This window comes from Anarhichas minor, unplaced genomic scaffold (assembly GCF_050575085.1).
Source record: "Anarhichas minor isolate MPS153535 unplaced genomic scaffold, ASM5057508v1 ptg000027l, whole genome shotgun sequence".
In the NCBI taxonomy this organism is placed as follows: domain Eukaryota; kingdom Metazoa; phylum Chordata; class Actinopteri; order Perciformes; family Anarhichadidae; genus Anarhichas; species Anarhichas minor.
In genome coordinates this window covers 10,803,558-10,823,493 of record NW_027466473.1, presented here as the reverse complement: position 1 = coordinate 10,823,493, position 19,936 = coordinate 10,803,558, and the positions used below count along the sequence as shown (strand labels likewise).

General features: G+C 44.2%; 1 protein-coding gene across 7 annotated transcripts in view; it reads left to right on the top strand.

Annotated features, from left to right (window-relative positions):
• Window positions 1–1,959: 1,959 nt before the first annotated feature.
• sipa1 (signal-induced proliferation-associated 1) overlaps window positions 1,960–19,936 on the top strand; it is a 31,764-nt gene continuing 13,787 nt past the window's right edge. For 3 of the 7 annotated variants that reach the window (XM_076102490.1, XM_076102497.1, XM_076102496.1), the window contains exons 1-5: window positions 1,995–2,173; window positions 17,377–17,663; window positions 17,760–18,966; window positions 19,314–19,438; window positions 19,536–19,724. In XM_076102490.1, the coding sequence (XP_075958605.1) occupies window positions 17,655–17,663; window positions 17,760–18,966; window positions 19,314–19,438; window positions 19,536–19,724 (1,530 nt within the window). In that variant the 5' untranslated portion in view covers window positions 1,995–2,173; window positions 17,377–17,654. Of the gene's footprint in view, window positions 2,174–2,218; window positions 3,164–16,595; window positions 16,725–17,376; window positions 17,664–17,759; window positions 18,967–19,313; window positions 19,439–19,535; window positions 19,725–19,936 lie in introns of those variants that run through there. The other 4 variants (XM_076102493.1, XM_076102495.1, XM_076102491.1 and 1 more) reach the window with 4 other exon arrangements.

Sequence of the window (19,936 nt, the reverse complement as noted above, 5' to 3'; positions counted from 1 at the left end):
ATGTTTGATGGATGTCACCAACATCAGTGTAGAGATCCCTGACGTGAAAATCAAAACAGTAAAATGAATGCTATCCACGCAGAACCATGTAGAATATAACTTGGGTCTGGTCGTAATGTGAGAGATGAAATCAATGCGGTGTGGAGACCGCTCATGAAAACGGTTCGGGTTCTCTTCTTACTGCAAGTCTGTTTAATGGCCACCAGGGGGCGGCATTGTGGGTTTCCTTCCCTGTTGGTGCCAAATTGCATTAACAAAGTTCAAACCACAAGCTGAAATCAAGCAAGAGGGGTGTTTGTTGAAAAGAAAATGCAATAGTGTAACCTCACTATTGCAACTCTATTACAGCTGCTGAGGGGCTGAGGAAAGTTGAACAACACGGACACCTGCAGTGGATCAGACTTGATGATCCAAGCTCCAGGTAAGATTCATAACTCTTTAAATATGATCTTCTCTCAGCACTGCAAGTTAATGCAACGTTCCTTCTAGTTCATTGCTGCTGCTGACCCACAGCTTTGCAGCTGGACAGAACCAGGTCGGCAAACAGTTAACGGTGTGAAACCTTCATTAACTTCCTCTGCAGGGGCGTATAACTCTATTGGGTCTGCAGGGGCGTATAACTCTATTGGGTCTGCAGGGGCGTATAACTCTATTGGGTCTGCAGGGGCGTATAACTCTATTGGGTCTGCAGGGGCGTATAACTCTATTGGGTCTGCAGGGGCGTTCTTTACTAGTTTGAAGTGCTTGGCGCCGCTTTAACTTTAGCAAGTCGGGTTGAATCATCCGCCTCTCAGCTCTGGTGAAACCTCTCCCAACATCACATCACACCCATTTTCTTTCTGCACCTGGCAGAGCCACACCAGCCCCCACGAGGGCCGAGAAGAATGTCACACTAATCTAATATCCTCACCACATTACTCATTTGGGCAGCTTTCTGACGTTTAGTACATTTCCTCATCTTGATTCCTGGCTGGTGGTAGATTGTGTGTTATCTGGACCTCTGGGATCCAAGTATTCTTATAAATATATATCTGGCTTCTGGTATTTTTACTCACAAGAATATATATATATATATACACCAGAGCTGAAAAGATGAGTCGATTCATCTATTAGAGCAACAAGAAATTAAACTATTTTTAGAGCAAAAAATCCAAATATTCGGTGGTTTTTACCTTCTTAATGAGATGATTTGCTGTTTATAATATTATATACTGAATATATTTTAGTTCTGGACAGTCGGACACAAGTTTAAGAATGAGTCTTTGTTTTCACTGTGCTGACGGCTCAGTATAGCCAATTTTCTGCCGTTGTTTCAAACCACATGTTTCCAGCATGTGATGTCCCATAAAATGTAATGTGTCGTAAAAGATACGCAACTTCAGAAAGACAGATGTGTTTCTCGGCAGAGAAGAACTTTAAGCGTTTGCGTCTTTGCGGTCTTGGCGGAACATTTCCACACGGTGTCTCTGTTGCACTGACGGTCCAAAATGAGCTCTGGTGTCAGTTTGAGAGGCTCCGACCATCACAAATCATGCTTACAATCACACTATTATAAATACCGGTGGGTCAAGTGTCGATTGTATTAATGGAATCAGAACGGGACTTAATCTTAGACAGTCTTAAACCAGTCAGAATGTTTACGTTTTCATTTTTTGTTAATGTGTGTAAGATAGCCATGAACTCTGTGTTGTCACTTGGAAATGTTATGTGACATTTCAATTGGTTTGAGTGTATGAACTTTCGAACTCACTTGTATATGAGGCGATGAATTCTGTTTTATTGGCTTATTTTTTTCAGATTAAAACAACGCTGAACACCAGAGGAGGCGACAAACTCTAATAACACCTCATTAGTCACCGCTGATGAACACGCACACACACACCGAGGTATGCTTGCTTTTAAGAGAACTGTTTAACTACTATCAACTAGTGCCTCCGTTAATTCTCTTATCTCTTCAAGGCACACACCACCAACAACCTCTCCTCCTCCCCCGCTCCCCAGACCAGAGCCATTGACCCGCTAACACACACAGCCATATGGTACGGCCAGGACGGGACTCCATGCACTAATTAGGGGGATGGTGCCGGACACTTGGCTCTGCTGCAGTGTAAGTTAAGCAGCACGACTCCTCTCCTCTCCTGACCACCGTTAAGTGGTTTACCCAGATTCTCAGGTATGTGCTGTTTAAGAGGCAGTGGCTGATGGGAAAGGAAAAGGCGAGCTATGTTGTCACACTCCTGTGCTCTCATTGTTAAGCAGGTTGATTGTTTGTTATGGTCTCGACCCACACGTTGGGGAGTACGCAGATGTCTCTACAAATAAACAAACTGTCACACACACACACACACACACACACACACTGCCATGTTCACCTTTGCCCCTCAGTGCTTGTGAGCCTTTATCTCTCTCGTGCAGAAACGTCGGTTTTGGCAAAGACAAATAAGACTAAATGAACGCGTTTGATATTGCAAGTGCCTGTTTCCATTAATAGTAAAAGAAAGACTGAGACTGTGAGAGGTGACTATCTTAAAACAACGTTGCATCATCATCTTATCTTTCACACTTCTGCTTTTGCGGGTCATGTTATTTTATGGGAAATCTTGAGTCCTCGATTCAGCACATTTTTAAATTTCCTTCTTGCCACTGAAGCATTTTGAATGGTCAGTTTAAGACACAGAGAGCTCTCCTCTTGGCCGCTGATGTCCGGCGCTGCCTCAACCTCGCTCTGACAAGGAGACGGGGAGGGGGGAGGAGAGAGAGGCCGGGTGAAGCAGTGTGTGTGAGAGAGAGAGAGAGAGAGAGAGAGAGAAAGAGAGAGAGCGGAGAAAGAGGGGGTTGGCTTTAGTGCGATGTGAATGGAATAGAATCAGCACGAGAGGGAGAAAGAGGGAGGAGGACAGCACAAATCAACCTGCCTCTTGACTCAACCAACAGAATAGAAGAGCCGGTAGACACAGAGATCGGGAAGTCTGTGTGTGTGTGTCGTCTTATTTTTGGAGAGAGGAAGAGAACGGCAGACAGGAGGAACTGAAGGAGGAGGAGAAAGAGCCTCACCGTGGAGATAGATAGCAGAAAAATGCTGTCATGGGGAGAGAAGGGGAGGGAGTCGGCAGAGAGGAACAGGATGAAACAAGGCAGGGTCGAGCAGAGCTGAAATGTGGAGGTAAGCCTTTTCTTTTCTGTATTGAGATCACGGAGAATTCAAATTCCAGCCTCCCCGTGTCCTCTTTCTGACGATAATGAATTCAGATGGATGGATCCGCACACCGTGCGTGCCACATACCTCTGTATAGGCATGCTTATGCTCTTATGCTCACACAATCCAACCAGAGACAATGTATGAGAGCGATAGAGGATATGAAATAATGGCTTGGCATTATCATATCACCATCCAGTTTGTCCGCCCTCTGCCTCTCTACCCACTGTGTCGTTGTCAGCTCTTAAAAAATGCGTTTTTACCCAGGGAGCACTGTTTATGCCATTTACACGCGACATTGTAGATTGGAATCCAGCTCGCAACCTTTGTCGCATTTCATCCCCCTCCCTGCCGTCCTCCTCTCCGCCCCCCCCCCCCCCCCCCCACACTAAACCCCCCATCATCTCTCCTGTCTCTCTCCATTGTGCACCCTCCAACGAGGCAGGATTGTCTTAAAAACGGTGTTGTGACATTGTCAAGAAGCCACTGCGAATCCTCGCCGTGGAGCGCTTGTGGCTGCAGGACTCAGAGATGAGGGCAAGGTGGAGGGAGGAGGGGAGGGGAGGGATAGATGGAGGGACACTGAGAGAATGAAAGAGAGACAGAGAGAAAGAAGATGCAGGAACAAAAAGAGGAGCAGGATTTTTTTTTTTTGTTGTCTAGATACGTATATATTGAAGGATTAATAAAAGGCCATCAGTCTGCGTTGTGCAGCAGGGGATTTGTGTGGATGAAGAGCATTGTCACAGTGCTGCATGTGATGTGCACAAACAATGATGGAATGGAGAACCACAACCAGAATTGGGGTGTTGTTTTCAAGGTGGCAGAGAAAATGAGGGATGCGGGAGTCAGGCTCCCCCCCCTCCTCACCACCCCCTGCACTCTCCAGTGTAGGATGGGGCTGTGTGTTTACGAGACGTTAGGGTTTTCAGGGGATGGATAAGGCTGCTGAAGGGTAAGAAAGGCAGGGATGGAGAGCTGGGGGGGAGGGATGTGTGGGGGGGGGGGGGGGTGGGGGGGGACAAGCAGCTTACATAAGCCAGTGCACTCAAAGGACGGGTCATTTAATTTACATTGAGCCGCACGGCTCCGCGTTCAGTGTGGTATTCGCTGTGGTTGACATTAGCATTTTAAACAATAAAATGCAGTTTGACCTGCGCATGATGGAAGGAAGGACGGCTGATAACTGAATGTGCCTTGATGGCGAGGCTGGCCGGAGAGTGCAATGTTTTTCATCAGGGTGAACTTTGAATGCACCTTGTCTTACTGTAGCCACAGTCATACTTTTATGGTAAATGATAAGTGTGTCTGCATGAAGTGCACTGATATAACGGGGCCGACGGCATGCTGCCTATTCATCCAACTCAGCTCGTGTGTCGACTTTTGTTCTGCCGCCATCCACTGTGCTGCATTTATGTAGATGAATATCGAATTAGTCCAATCTTCAGTCAAACGGTATATCTATCAAACTCAAACACTGTCCGTACCCTAATCCAGGATACTTGTGTGTTATTTGACAGCGCAGGTACAGATAGTGTAATTTACATTGTAAGGCCTGGTAATAGCAGAATAACTGAAGCCATTGTGCCCCCTGTAGTCCATGATTTGGTATCTCCATGAAAATTTAATGATGGAATTTTTTTGCCAAACAAAACTGCTTCATATATTCCCCTCTCTCCCGAAGACGTGTTTTCTAAGTCAAACTGATTGATCCGTGCTCTTGCGGTAAAGTAGTTTATCAATTACTGCCAGTTGGTTTTCATTATTTTCCATAATTTAATCACCTCAAACAATTACATGAATGAATATGAATAACACGTCTGCCTGCTATTAGTCAGGAGTTACTGCTTTGTATGTTGGTGAGAAGAGATGCGTGAATTAGGGCCGAACTAACTGTTTCTTTTCAGCATTTTCATTATTGATTAATCTGTCGTTCTCAATTAATCGTTCAATAGTTTGGCTGCTGACATCATAATCGCGTTGCTTGTTTTGTTCGACCAAAAGTCTAAAACGTATTTAGTTTACCGTAGTGGAAAACAGAACAAATGAGAAAAGAAGTTGGAATCACAGAATGGAATTTGATAAATGATTAAAACGATTAATCAGTAATCCAAATGGTTGCAGTTGATTAATTGATTTAATCGTTTTTGCTCCAGTTTGGATACTTCGACCTCCAGGGTATAAGCACATTTTGATCTGGTCTGGACACACTTAACGGTCAGTCCTCATGAAGTTTCTGCGTCAATCTATTGGCCCTCTGTCGTTCTTCAGTCCAGCAGCCACACACACACACACACACAGCTATTTGACACGCCAAATCCAAAAATACTCTCGTACTTTTTGCAGTACAAGCACATAGAAATAAACTGAAATGTCCATGACCCAAAAATAGCTACGTGCACAAGAGTTCTGCTTTTCTGAGTGCAAAGATTTACAACCGAGGGGTGTCTTTACTCATGAAAGTCTTCTTCTGTTGTACTATTCTGGGTTGAGTAGCAGGGAGCAGAGTCAGAGGAGGCTCTTGAATCGATCGGCCTACTTTTATTTCCTGCACCAAACAAGAGCCAAGAGAGCTCGAGTGTGTACAGTACATGTTGTGTGTCATGTTGTGGATACAGATTTGGTGCTTGTTGTCTATCAGAGCCATTAAAATAGTCGGTGCTTATGCCCAACGAGACTTCTTGACATCAAAAAACTGTCATTACTGTTGTGAAACCAAACCATAGAGAGACACAAAGAATGGCAGAAGAGAGCTTTGTTGTTTTGCCCTTTTAAATGCAGGTGGAGAAGTGAATAACCTCTGTTTACTTAACGCTGAATAATGATGATGACAGTCTGTTAGCAGCATCACAGTAGTGTGGTAAGATTGAGTCAGTCGATCCATGCTAATATCTCCTGATGCTGTTCGTCTGCCAGGATTTAAACTTAAGCTCGCGTTGTTTGTCCTGTTTCTGTACTGATGAATACTGTTGACTCCTTACATGACTCTCTGTCCACAAAGCATCAGCTTCAGCAAATAGCTGACAGCAGTCAGCAGGCTTCGCTTGACAGTACGACGAAAAATGCAGGTGACAAAAAAAGTTATTACTAAAAGGTGCTTCCGGTTTGAGTTGCACCATTCAAGAATGCTCACATATGTACATTTGTCCAAAATCCAGCATAGATACGGACACAGTGACTTTGTTCCAAGGTTACCAGGCAGATTTTGTTTCTGGTCTGAGTCAGCATCGTATCGTTCCTCTCATTTGGAGCCATTTTGCACGGATACACCCCTCGGCAGGCTCCCTGTGGGGGGCTCAGCGAGGAAGGCAGTTGGACAGGCGGAGCCGTCTCCTCATCAAACGGCAGGATGCTGGCAGTGTAAGCCTCTGGGTGGATCCTCTTAGCTGGTGCTCTCTGTTGTCACCTGTCCCCATGTTGGCCACTGGTCTGAAAGTTTCTGGCCCTTTTTTTTCTGAGGCTGTTGCTCTTTTTTAGTCATCCAGTATTACTTTGCAGACTGCACAGTTGAGATAAATTAGTACGACAAATATTCAGTGAGAATTTTTTTTTCCTTTATCATTTGGGGAGTTAATGCTCAGCGGCTAAAGAGTCGTGTTGTCTCCTTTTAAGCTTTAAAAAAAATCTCCCTGGATGATTTTGGAACACCGACTGTCTGCACAAAACTGATGAAAGTTTAAAACGACACAAAGGAATGATCGTCATCAAAATCCTTTCTGAAACCCCTCACAAAACCCATCAGCTGTGCTGAGTGTAAAGTGTCAAGGGTGAACAAAAAAAATAGGTGCTTCAATTACAAAAGAACGAAACCATTGTCGAATGATGTTTTAGACCTATTTGAGTAAATTATGTTGTGATAGTTCATACTCATTGTGTTTTCTATGGAGAGAGAATAGGAAATTGATTTCTTACAACAAAAACCTGATATAATAGTCCAAAAAGATGTGGAAGCTGCTGCCTTCATGAAACCTTTTTATGTTAGCATCTGCTCTGAACACTTACCTTTCTATTTGTTGTATTTAGACATAGTTAGATGTAAAAAAAACACATACTACGTTATATAATGTCCCCTTTCAGAAATACATTGGAGCTTGTTGTTCTTAATCACGGTGTCCCTCTCAGTTGTGACATACATACATTAAACCATTAAGCGGTGTAGTGGCTCCTTCTCATTGTTCGCGTTGCTATTACAGGAGAAGTGCCCTCAAGGGTATTTAGAGCCACTGAAAGCAGAGCAGGACCAACCATTCACGCTCGCACCACGTCACTTCATCGCCGTAATGGCAGATGGAGTTTTTTTTTTTTTTTTTTTAAAGCCAGAAAACATCCTGTGCTCACAGGAGTGTAAAAATACATCATGAAGTATATATTTGTTGGCCGATGCTTGAAATGTCAGAGATTATCAACGTGTTTATTTATGACCGAGGGGCCTCTTTGCTCTGTCACAACTATGAGGAGGAAGTTGCAACCGCAACTGTTTCATTTACATGTTAAAGGCAGCGGTAAAAAAAAGAAGTGAGAGGAGAGACCAGTTTGAGCCTGTAACTTTCAGTGGGACACTGGCTGTTTAACCTTATAGGACCAAACGCAACACACTGGCTGAGAGGGGAGGGGAGAGGAGTGTCTCACATCTGCTTTGAAATGAATTCCTGCCACACTTTTCATACTCTGAGCCATTTTTTTTGAATGTGACACAAATACGTGCCCTGCAGTCACAGCGGTTATGTATCAATTTTATACCTTGGTGAAGAAAAATTAGCACCATAAATAATAGTGTTGCCTGCAGGCATATAGAGTGATAAACCTCTGAGCAGGTTCAGTCTGTGATGGCTCCGTGAATCCTTCCACGCAAGCTTTAGTGCGCACTAGTAATTCACACGCATGTCACCTGATGACGCTCTGTCATGTGTTTTCATTCACGTCACTCACGTGCAGACAGAACCTGCTCCTTCATATAGACCGTATAGCCGACGTAGCATCACAGGAAATCGGCCACTATCTGCATCGCCACAGTTGGCATATTGGTGCATGAGCTGCTCGTTTTTATGTAGGTCAGAAGGTGCAGAGCCGCTGGTGTTAATGACACAAGCGCACCAGACAAGAGATAGGCTGTAAACTGCAGTAAGTGCTTGCCTGCAAAGTTCAGATGTAAAGCCGCTCAGAATAGTGTGTTGTGTTGATACGATTTTTTTTCACATTTGGATAAGCGTGAGTTTTTTTCTCATTTTAATATTTGTGACCAGCTCTTCCAGGAAAAGGTGGTTTTCATGCAAATGCAATGAGCTTTAGAAGTACAAGTGCATAACCCAGATTTAAACTTGCTTATATTTGATGAGAATCCTAATTAAAGCATTCTTACAATATTTGTATATTTTATGGGGATGAAATATCACATTGATTGACCATCCATATTACATAAACGCTCATTAGTAAGGTCATCAATTTAACAGTAATCTCCTTCTTGGATAGGCCTTTGGAGACTTCATTAATGCCTGAGCTGGGATCGTCAACAACAAACACGAGTCTATTTTTCCAAATAATGATAGCAATTTGTGTTGTAAGCAACACTTATTTAGAGAAACTGAGGACAGCTTTCGGAAATGTTCTCCCATAAACAGGATTAGAAATGGGGATGAGCGTGGGTAGTGTTAGTGCTGCAGCCATTTCATGGCATCTGGGTTACATTTCAGCGGACAATAGGGACAGTGAGGAAGTGGAGGAGGTCAGCGTCTCTTCCTCTGAAAGTAGACGAGGTATTGTAACCGTTCAGAGTCCTATTAAAGCAATATTGAGCAATCGCTTTTCCCCTGCCTCGGAGCTGGATGCACTGATGACCGAGGAGTAACAGTGAACCGTGTCTCAACATAATAGACGCAGTCATGAAGCTGAGGGTCAGTTCCTTTCCCTGTCACACACACACACACACACACACAAAGGGCGGTCACAGGGGGACAGCTGCTCTTCCTGTCACTGTGTGGACAGTGTGCCACATCTATAAGGCTTTTATAGAGTCAGCAAAGGCACACAAAGACGCACTTGCACTCGAACCGTCTCACATTTAGGCCTTAAAGCTCTCTGCCTGTACCCTCCGTCACACACGCGGCCTGCCACAAGGTGTATTTTCAGATACACAGGAAGCAGCAGAGCTCTGCCAGCACACAGTGTTGATGTCATGGCAAATAGCATGTCAAACAATAGTGCACGTTAGGTACTTTCTACTACTGTGGCAGAACAAACAGCACGTAGGTTATGTTAGAAACAATAGCGCTTACATTTGTATTTGGGGGTGCATCAGTCTTCTGTTGTACTATTTATTACAAGAGGAAGTTAGGTTTTAATATGGACAATAGTATAGAGGGAGCTTTTCTGAGCATACTTCCTCTTTGCATTTTCTGAAGGTGGAGGTCCACTGATTAAGTATAATGATACACTGAGTCAAAACAATAATACAAAACCCGCACTGATTTGTAACACATTCACATTTGCTGCCAGTGACAGTGTCGGAACTCTTTTAGCAGCTCATTTTTGAAGTAAGACCTTGTCCTCTTTCCAAAGAACTTCGAAAAAGAACTGAAACCGGACCAGCCATCGCTGAAGTCACATGGCAGATGACCTCAACCATGTCGGTTTACTGTAAGATATGAGGCACAGATGCACAAGGAAGTCAGACACAGACTTGGATAAAAATCATAACAAATCAGCTCTGGTCTGCGTGCGTGTGCATCCCAGACGGTTCGAGAGTGGACAAGGGAGCGACCAACCAATGAATAATTAACATCTTGGTAACCCTCGCCCCCTTTCGTCCAGCTTCATTAATAATTTATTAGGCAGAATACTTTATTTTCAAAATTTTGAAGGACATTTTTTAAGGAGGACAGCTCTCCTTGAAATTAAAGGTATATGCTTGTGTGGAGATGAATCATGATCCTGCTGTAGAGCCCAGAGCGAGGTTTGGCCTCCACATACAGCCACAACAACAGCGCTACACAGCAGAGCCCATGCAGATAAAGACAGCATTCTGCTGATTGGTCCTTTTTGACATTTCCACTGGTTGAAATATTTTTCCTCTACAGACTTTTTGAAGCTAATCATGCCCCTTCTTTGAAATAGGAAAAGTAAATCCCTTTTTTTTGTGAGATAGACTAACCCTAAAATATCCAATTAGCATCAATATGCCACAACACAACTGTCAAGAGAAATGTGTGTTTAAAATGTTCTATGTTTCAGTTAACACACGTGCAGGAAATAAACACTTCTTTAAATGTTGTAAACTGCTTTTCTGTTATATGTCGGCATCACCTTGAAGTGTTATTAGACCAAGAAATCAAAAAGCAACAGTTAAGTAGTAGTGACATGTGTACATGTGTCATATCTAAGGCAAAACGTGTGAAGAATTGCTTGCACGGTGGGGAAATTAATGGCTATCAATGGCAGGATCAAACTGTGGGTTACAGCCATACTTGGCTAGAGTGCCGGTGTATGTCGGTGCAAAATATTGCTCACAATAATGAATTCCTTCAAAAACCTGCTCTTTTTCCTGCCACCTTGACAGCTATCCTCTTTTTTTTAATCGGCCCGTTGAACACAGGTTGCCAGGGATGCAGGCTTATGTGTCTTTGGGGACCAATAGCTCAGACTGACGTTTGCAAACAGTTTGAATGAAAACGGGAGTTAAAACACGTTACAAAAAAGAGAGTGCTGCAGTACCATCCACTTAGCAGCCTCTGGACTTGGCCCAGTTCACTGTCCCGCAGTGTGTTAAGAGGGGGTCGGTGGTGTAGATTGAGGATGCCTAGAGCAAGTGTTGGGCATTAGAATGAACTTGTTTTCTGAATCGGATCTGGCCACATTCATACACATTCACTTTCTTTAAAGCATTGCAGCCAGGTCAGTTCAGTGTCACACATTCAGCAGCAAAACAAGGGATGCAACCTGATCTCAAATGTAACGTAACAAGGTTGCGTGGGATCAATAAATGAGAGTGGGACTGAGCCTGGCTTTGAATTTCCCAAAATCAATCACTATTAGGACTTGATTTAGACCTTGCGGTTAAGAATCGGCAAGGCAGCTTTTAACTACAAAGATAGACAGCGACACTACAGCAGCCGACCTCCAGACTGTGATGCTGGACGTTTCCTCGCTTGGTTAGATATTCACTGAGGTGCGGTAACCGGACTGTGGTGTTCCTGCTGGTTTCTCCATCTTTATGTATCATTTTAATGTCGCATGTCAAAACGGTCTGCTGCTTTGAAAGACCCGCTTGCAGAATGATGTTCAGGCATGCGCGCGTATTTCACAACTTCACTCTTCAATTCTGACAAAGAAATGAGGCACGACATCAAGTTGCAAGCCTGAACAGTTTCTGCATCTTCACGTGATAGAGCTGCAAGTAAGCGCATAACTTTTTGTCACTGATCACATCTAATTGCTGCTAAGCTGTTAAGCCGATTGTCGCAGCTTCACCTGAACAGAATACAGACCCGATCTCAGTCGTCTATATCAGGACACAATCTTTCCTTCACCACTAGATACATCACATGACTGCAACATCAGCGGTAATTACGATAAAAGCTGTGGTTAAGTCGACTTCAGTTACTGGCAAGAAAGCAAAGAGCTGCTCATTCATGCGGCAGCCAGTCTACCATAGGTGTGGAAGTGTTGAGTAGAAACGATGACGACACCCATCCTCCCAGGGTTCAAAAGTCAGTCATCTCTTCCTGTTTCACAGGACGCAGACTTTCATGAGCGGCTGCAAAATAAGTCAAGCGAACCTGACTTCCCCAAAACAGTGTATGTTTAATAGTACTCTCCTCTGACTTCAGTTTGTGTCCTGACATTGTGCACCAGAGGCCCATTAACCTTGTCCTGGACTTAACATGGAAGTGGACCTCATTCACTGTCATTAGTTAAACCAAACATCTACCCTGAGCAGTAATGGCCGTTCAAAGAGAATCTGGTGCAAAAGAACAAAGGAAGCAACAGTACTCAAATAGACATAATCCTTATAATCCTGGAGTTGCTGCTCCACAGTGCCATTTCACATTCCCCTTTCTGCTCCGAGGGTTTCAGGACGACCTGACACTGTCATCACCTCTGATGGACACCGTGGAGCTCAGCACACAAAAAAAGTCTAGTTTATCTAGAGAGCATGTGAGCACAACAAAGATAATTACTGTCCACTGGCTACTAACGGAGTTTTAAGATCTGAGAAGCAAGATTAAACACTGCCGTCTCCATGCATTATTGAGTTTCTCTGGGATGGAGACTGGCTCTGGTACCGTGAGAGGAGGGCAGCATCCTCCCAAGTGTTTTAGAGAAAGCTCCAAATCTTTAAAAACAATCCTGGAGAGCATCAGCTGCATGTCTCTGGGTCATCTGTCCAGGATTGGTCCTGTGGCAGAAGAGAGAAACAAAGACACTGTTTTATTCTGTTTATCATTTAAATTGACGCAATGAAAATTGAATCACACTGCACAGTCAACAATGTCTGCAAACTATGGAGAATACATCTGGTTTTATGGAATGGCCTGAATACACGTCAGAGTTATGATCCATGATTGAATTTGTGTGGCGAATCAGCTTAAATCAGTGTGGATTAACGGCAGGAGAGTGACTGATTTGTTTTAGACTGTTGGGACACGGATGACATCTGGTAATATCAGTGAAGTGTATAAGGCAAAACAACCAGATCATGGAGATTTAATCATCAAATTCTTTTCAGTTCCTCCTCCTCAAAGTCATTTAACACAACGTGTTTAAGTGGTCCCTGCTATGCAGTCCAGCTTCAGTTGATGTAGCGGTAGAGTTGTGGCTCAGGGAGCATCAGAGGTCACGCATGGTTTTCATCAACTGCTGCACTGACTGACAGGGAGAAATAAGTGCACACTGTGAATGCGGGGGAGTGCGCGCAACATTAACTGTACAGTGTTTGCTTCCTTGTACAGGAGAACGTATAGTTCGTGTGTGTTGCTACCAGATATCTGATCAAAAATAATGTCAATAGTAGTGATACCAATATAGGAAGTGACGTACCGTTTTGTTATTATGTACTTATTATGCAATAATGCAACTTATGATACTCTTAATCTTCCTCAATGTCCGGCTGTTTTCAGCTGTATTTAAATAAGATGCAGATTTTGCACAGGTTCCCTTGTAGTTCAACATGCCAAAGTATTTCGAGCGATCCATACTGAAGTTATGATATCGTGTCCTGTTCTGTTTTAAACCAGCAAGATGTGGCTTCATCAGAGTAAAAGGCAATCAGAATTCAATGAAAGCTTTGGAAAAAAGAGCTTCCCGTTGCTGTTTATTGTCTCAAGCCTTCATAATGCCCTTCAATTCTTTTTTTATTGCCACTTAGTCAGTCCTGCTATTACGAAGTGATCCATTTGTGATCACTGGTTTAAAACCAGACTGATATAAACTTGTAAGACTGATCAGCTAGAAGTATCCTGGGAAAACATTATGATGGTTATCAATTATTTATGCGAGGGTTTTTGTTCTAGGGTATTTTTTGGATCAAAAGGTAGTTGTTTAACTGAAAAAAAATCTGGTCTCCTTTTGAGTTGGGAGGGTGTACACTGACATTTAAATTGTCAGGCTAGTGCATGCAGCAGAAAATATACTGAGAATACGAACAATTGGTTCCCAAATGAATTGAGCTGAAACTTGAGGGGGCAGGGACAAAACAGTTTGGTTCCTCTTCATTTTGTGCTGCTATGTTAGGTATGTCACACACTTCTCTATAGCGGTAACACACACAGAGGACAGTTTCTATTCAAAGGAAGGCCAGTGTCAATGTGGTGGTCATATGTATTTTAAAGTCTGGGCCAGTGAAGTTTTGATTGAAGATTTCGCACATCAGTAATGGTAAGAAAATCTCTTTCTTTTAAGTAGCATTTTCAGTTTTCTGCACTTGATTCTGATTCAAAGGGAGAGTGTTTAGTACCCCCACACGTCTGTAAACACAGATGAAAAAGAACGTGATCACACTCCTAGATTGATGCTGAAACACCAGACAGATAATGTACATGTGAATCTTGCAAATACCTTAATGATCCAAGTTCTGTGCGGTTCCTCTTCAAAGCCAGTTACAGTTACAGTCCTGACCAATTAGGAACATAAAAAACTGCAACAACTGAGAACATTTAGGCCATAGTTTTCTTTTGACACCACTATTTAAGTGTATTATGCCCCTTTTTGATCTCAAATACACTAACAAGACCAAGAGTCTGCAGCTATGCTAGCGGCTCTATGAGACTATCCTTGGACCACAGGATGCTTCTGAAATGGGGACGGGCATTGATGATACTGATGTCTGAGTACTGAGTAACATTACATCACACTTTTTTAAGTCTGACAAACAGAACACGCCACACGTCAGGATGAAATTAATGCGGGGGGCTATTAAATTGTAAGGGGGTATTTTTTTTTTTATGAAATATAATTGATTGATTGAACCCTGCGATTGCCTCGGAAAGGCTAAATACCACCACAGTTCCGTGGTCTAGAGGCACAGTTGTGCTGTTAGCTAAATGCTAACATCAGCATGTTAGCATGCTCACAATGGCAGTGCATGCTGTTGTCAAGCAGGTATTATGTGCACCTTGTTCAACATTGTAAGTTCTCATGCTACCATGGCAAAAAAAAAATCATGCTAGTGTATTTTTTAATTTATGTGCCACCTTCAACTTGTGGTTTTTGATTTCATATGTGTTTCTTTAGGCTAAGCATCCAGCTGAATTGTACAATTATATTGTCCTATAGATCTATAGATACATCTATAAACTATCTGTTTTTGAAGGAAGCAGTTAAACCATGGCCAGGGTTGTATGACCAGGGTCACTGACACAAATATAAGTCGTAGATTTGTTTGACAAATCGGAGCCATTTTACCCGCTGAGCAGAGTTAACAATAAAGCACTTGTGGTCTGGATACCACATCAATAGAGGGGGGGGGGGGGGGGCACAAGATAGGTTGCTATGGAAACAAGGACTGATTCATGGGCCGGGGGTCTTCAGAAGCTCAGGAATATGTGATTTGTACAAAGGCGGCGAGTGATAAGTGTCCGAGTTCAACCCCGCACGCTGTGTTGGTGGAGAGCAAGAGTGTTTCTGCCCGAGCCTGGAAGTTCAGCTTTCTGTTGGAACGGCATGAAGGCAATCTGTGATCTGTTTTTGTTCAAGAGAACATGCTGCCAATAATCTACACTCCCACTTTTGAGACAGCGGAGAAAATTGATTGCTCACACCTTTTCAAGGCATTGCGATGATTAGGTGCAGCATCGGGTGGATGCTGCACCTAATCATCGCAGATAGGCGTCGACAAACATCATTTGTGCCCACATGGGTAATGATGCTTGAGAACATTTGCAGGTTCCCAGAAGGAAGCATGAGCAGGGTTTTAATGTCAGCAGCCCTGGCACCATACAGACAGTGCACAGAGGCTTCTCTATGTGACCCAGTGCTCAGTGTGTCAGATGAGGAACCACGCATAGAGGGAAATGTCAGGAATTGTCATCACTAATTCCCTGTATTATTGGACGCAAACAGCATAATCAAGCCTCACGTTGGTTCACACAGACATGGAAGTAATTTTATAGTCCAATGTTACACGTATTGTTTCTATTGAAAACTGTGTCCTTCCAACAATATTCATGTTTGCTCATTCTTTGGGGACTTTAAAATAATAATGTCACACAACTAGGGCGGTTATTATTTTAAAGAAAACAAGTGAAAAGTTGAAACTTCAGATTAAATATAATATATAGTTGTTGTTTTTTTGAACAAAAGCTTTTATGCATTTCTTTAGTGCTCCAAAACAAAAACTTGGATATCTGTTGTTCTCTCCCATGTATCCAACACCGCTGTTACCGACTATAATGAGAAAACAGGCCCAGAGGAGAATGCTGAAAGTGATCAAATGCAGATAAAACAATGGCGCGCTACAAAGCCTTTTTTTCCCTCTTTTTGAGGAGCAGACATTATCCACTTCAGTATTAACAAAACACGTTTAGAGAAACTATCTGCAGTCAGCAACACTTCCTGCTAACAGTGAGCCCCTCAAATGTCTTCTAGATTATATAAATGTATGTAAACACCTCAACACACATTGGCATATCTCTGAACGCCTTTTAAACTACCGATAACCTCTGATAACTTTCATATTTGGTGAACAGTTTCCATTTTCTCTTCACAGCAAAATGGAAACATCTGCTGAAAAGGAGAGTGTGAGAGCAGGCAAGAAAGGGAAACAAAGATTTCTTGTGACTTCCTCACTTTACTCTAAAGCATTTTTATAGCGTGTGTGTGTGTGTGTGTGTGAAGCTTTTCTGGTAGCAGCTCTGCACCACTGCACCTGCTCTTTAGGCTGCAAGCACGATAGAGGAGATGCATGCGAAAAGCTAGACAGGAAGAAGCCGCATACCTTATTGAGAGCGACAAAAGAGGTCAGCTCCGTTTGTTTAAAGACAGCGCATCTGCGACAGAAACGAGCTGATTTGTACCTGAAACTAAACCCACTTTGTTGGTAAGTTGCAGCCAAAACTTCTAACAATGAATTGTTTAAGGACTTTTAAAAAAAAGGGAAGCACACTGCTTCGTACTCTTCAAACTCTGTGAAAATAATAACAGCTGATCCACTATGCTATATCGGAAGTTATTTACAATGTGTCTGTTGCTGTTGTTATTTGTATATTCTTTTAAATACTGGTGTAGGAGGGGAATAACAAAAACTGTGTGTGTTTGTGTGTGAGCGTATTTGAGGGTGGGAGACAGTTTACACTTATTTCTCGTATGTTGGCAGAGTAAGCCAGGAAGGCCCCCCTCCCCTGTGTTAATACTGTCTATTGTGAGCGTGTGCAGGCTGGATGTGGTGAGCGTTAAGTCTGCGATGGAACTATTTAGGGAAACTTTGGAACGGAAAGTGTGTAAAGGAAAGAACAATAATGAGAGAAAACAGAAGTACAAGGCATTACTCAACAATAAAAGACGTCAGACCTGCCTGCTGCTTTATTGTTGAAATTCGATACTTTGTCAAATCCTTTCTTCCAAACAAAGTGTTTCTGTGTCCTCACTGACGAGCTGCTGTGGGCTGAACATAAAGCTGTCGATTAAGATATTAGCAGTGTGGGTGAATGATGAGGTAACAAAAGACGTTTCTTTCTCTTTTTCTTCTGCAGGTGGCGAGTGGACCTGACCAAAAGGGAAGCAGCAGGCACTGAAGAGTGCAGACGAATGGATGCCATGTTAGAAAGGTTGATAGAGCCTCTGATACAAAGAGGACTCCGGCTCCAGTGAGGATCCTCTCGACCTTATTCTGAAGGAATGAGCACCACCAAAACACACATCTGCACACCGGGACGGACCCCTGCAACCGGACACATCTGCATATTCTCCTCAACCTTCTTCATTTACACTTAACAACTTGACTTGGGACAAAGTGGGGCACCTCACAGAGATGTCCAAGGTTTGAGAAAATTCAACCATCTTAAGTGAATGAGGACTGTATTTGTTGCTTTCACTCAGAGGGGTTTTTCATCTTTGTGCTCCCGTCTCACACCAGCACCATAGAGACCAGGACAGACATTTTACTGGGAGAGCAGAAAGCTCTGGACCAGAGTGGAGAGACGATTGTTGGACTGGAGTCGGTTTTTCAGGCACCATGCAGTCAGATGACCTCTTCATCCGCAAGTTTCGCCGTCAGAACATGCGGCCGCCTATTGCCACCGTCAACTTTGACCCCAACCGGGAAGCAGGTCTAGTGGAGTGGCCGCCGAGGAGGGAGGCTGATGGAGCTGAGGATGAGAGCCTCACTCCGAGCCGCGTGGGGCTGACGCTGAGGTCGGTGGGCCACGGCCACATCATGCAGAGAAGTAACAGCGATGTAACCTTAGGAGACTTGGACTCCTCCGGGAAGGCAGGGGGGAAAGCAGCTCGGGTGGTTGGTGAGAAGGTGGGTGCGGGGGCTCAGGGTGATGGGGGTGTGCTGCTACACAGGGAATACGGCAGCCTGTCCTCGCTGGAGAGACAGACTCAAGCACAGGAGCCAAGGACAGACGATCAGGGGCCCCTGAGTCCAAATGCCCTACGCTTCAAAGACCCTTTCCTGCTTTTGGGCCTGCAGGGCAACCCTCCAGAGCCCGATGGATTCTTTCGTGGTCTGTCTGTGTCCACAGGGGACTCCCCAAAACCTGCCAAGCCGCCGAAGCCCGAAGGACTAAGTAAGAAGACTAAACCCCCTCAGATCCCTCAACCAGGTCCTAATGACAACATTGGGGGCGGAGCCTGGGTGAGGAACTTTGCCCACTACGACGTCCAGAGCATCCTGTTTGACCTCACCGAGGCGGCCACAAACAGAGACAGCATTGGACGGAAAAAGAATATCACCTCTGGGGCTTCAGCCGCCTCCCAGCTGCGCCCCCTCTCCCAAGCCACCCCGTCCTCACCTGCACAGGGCGGGGGTGGCAACGGGGTGAATGCAGATGACCCCGAGCAGTCGCTGCTGCTGGACGAAGGTGATGGCAACGATAACGAGCTCCTGCTCAGCTGCCCCCACTTCCGCAACGAGACGGGGGGAGAAGAGCAGGTGGGTCTCGGTCAATCCCAGGGGAGGCGGGGACTCTGGTTGAGCCTGCGAACCCCCAACGATGCAGTGTCGGTCCTGGAGGAGCCCAGAGAGAGTCACGTCCAACAGCAGGGCAAGAGCAACTACTTTATAGAGCATGCAGATCTGGGAGCCCATTACTATCGCAAATACTTCCACATGAAAGGTACGTGTAGTGAAACTTCTATTTTGTCTGACTCGACTGTTTATGGGAAGTCAATAGAGAGAATAATATGACGGGGTTAAGAAAGCATTACTGTCCAGCTTAACAAAGTGGATGTACACTGTGGTGCTATTCAATCATTGATGAACCATCCCATTTCAACTCTGAACAAGTCTTTATCATGGCACAATTTTTTTAAATTTCTCATCTTATAATTTATGGACTGCACATAGAAAAATACAAGATTCAGCCCCCCTCTACACCCTAATCATTTTAATACAGTTCTCTTAGAGTGTTATATTTGAACCCCAATGCTGTCACAGTTGAAATTGACTGTATTGTCACCGCAGAACACCAGAATTTCTTCGGCATGGACGACCGCCTCGGCCCAGTGGCCATCAGTTTCCGCCGAGAGGAGAAAGACGGATCCAGCGGCGCTCAGTACAATTACAGAATCATCTTTCGCACCACAGAGGTAAACCTGCCGCTTTTCTATCCTCAAAGCTCTCCACGATTTCAGTGTATGTGAAATTGGTTTTCCTGGATGTGACGCCTGTGAATCGTCTCCCCAGATGAAGACACTGCGGGGTTCCATCCTGGAGGAGTCTGTGCCTTCTGCCGCTCGTCACACGACCCCTAGAGGCTTGTCTCCCAAGAGGCTGCTGGAGTTCATCATGCCTGAACTGAACCTGCACTGCCTTCGCTTGGCTTCAAACTCCCCCAAGGTCAGGGACACCCTGCTGAAGCTGGACGAACAGGGGGTGAGTAAGGCTGCCCCTGCTGACACCAAAGACTGTCTGAGAGAAAGCTTTTTCAGGACATCGGATACTGACCAATAGCAGCAAATGGCTCTTTTTCAGAGGTCAGACACAAAAGAATGTTTTTCTAAAACTGACGTTCTGAAGTCTACACCTCCGCAGTGATCAATCAGGTGTTTTTAGATGTGAAAGTGCACTTATTATATCTGTTCATT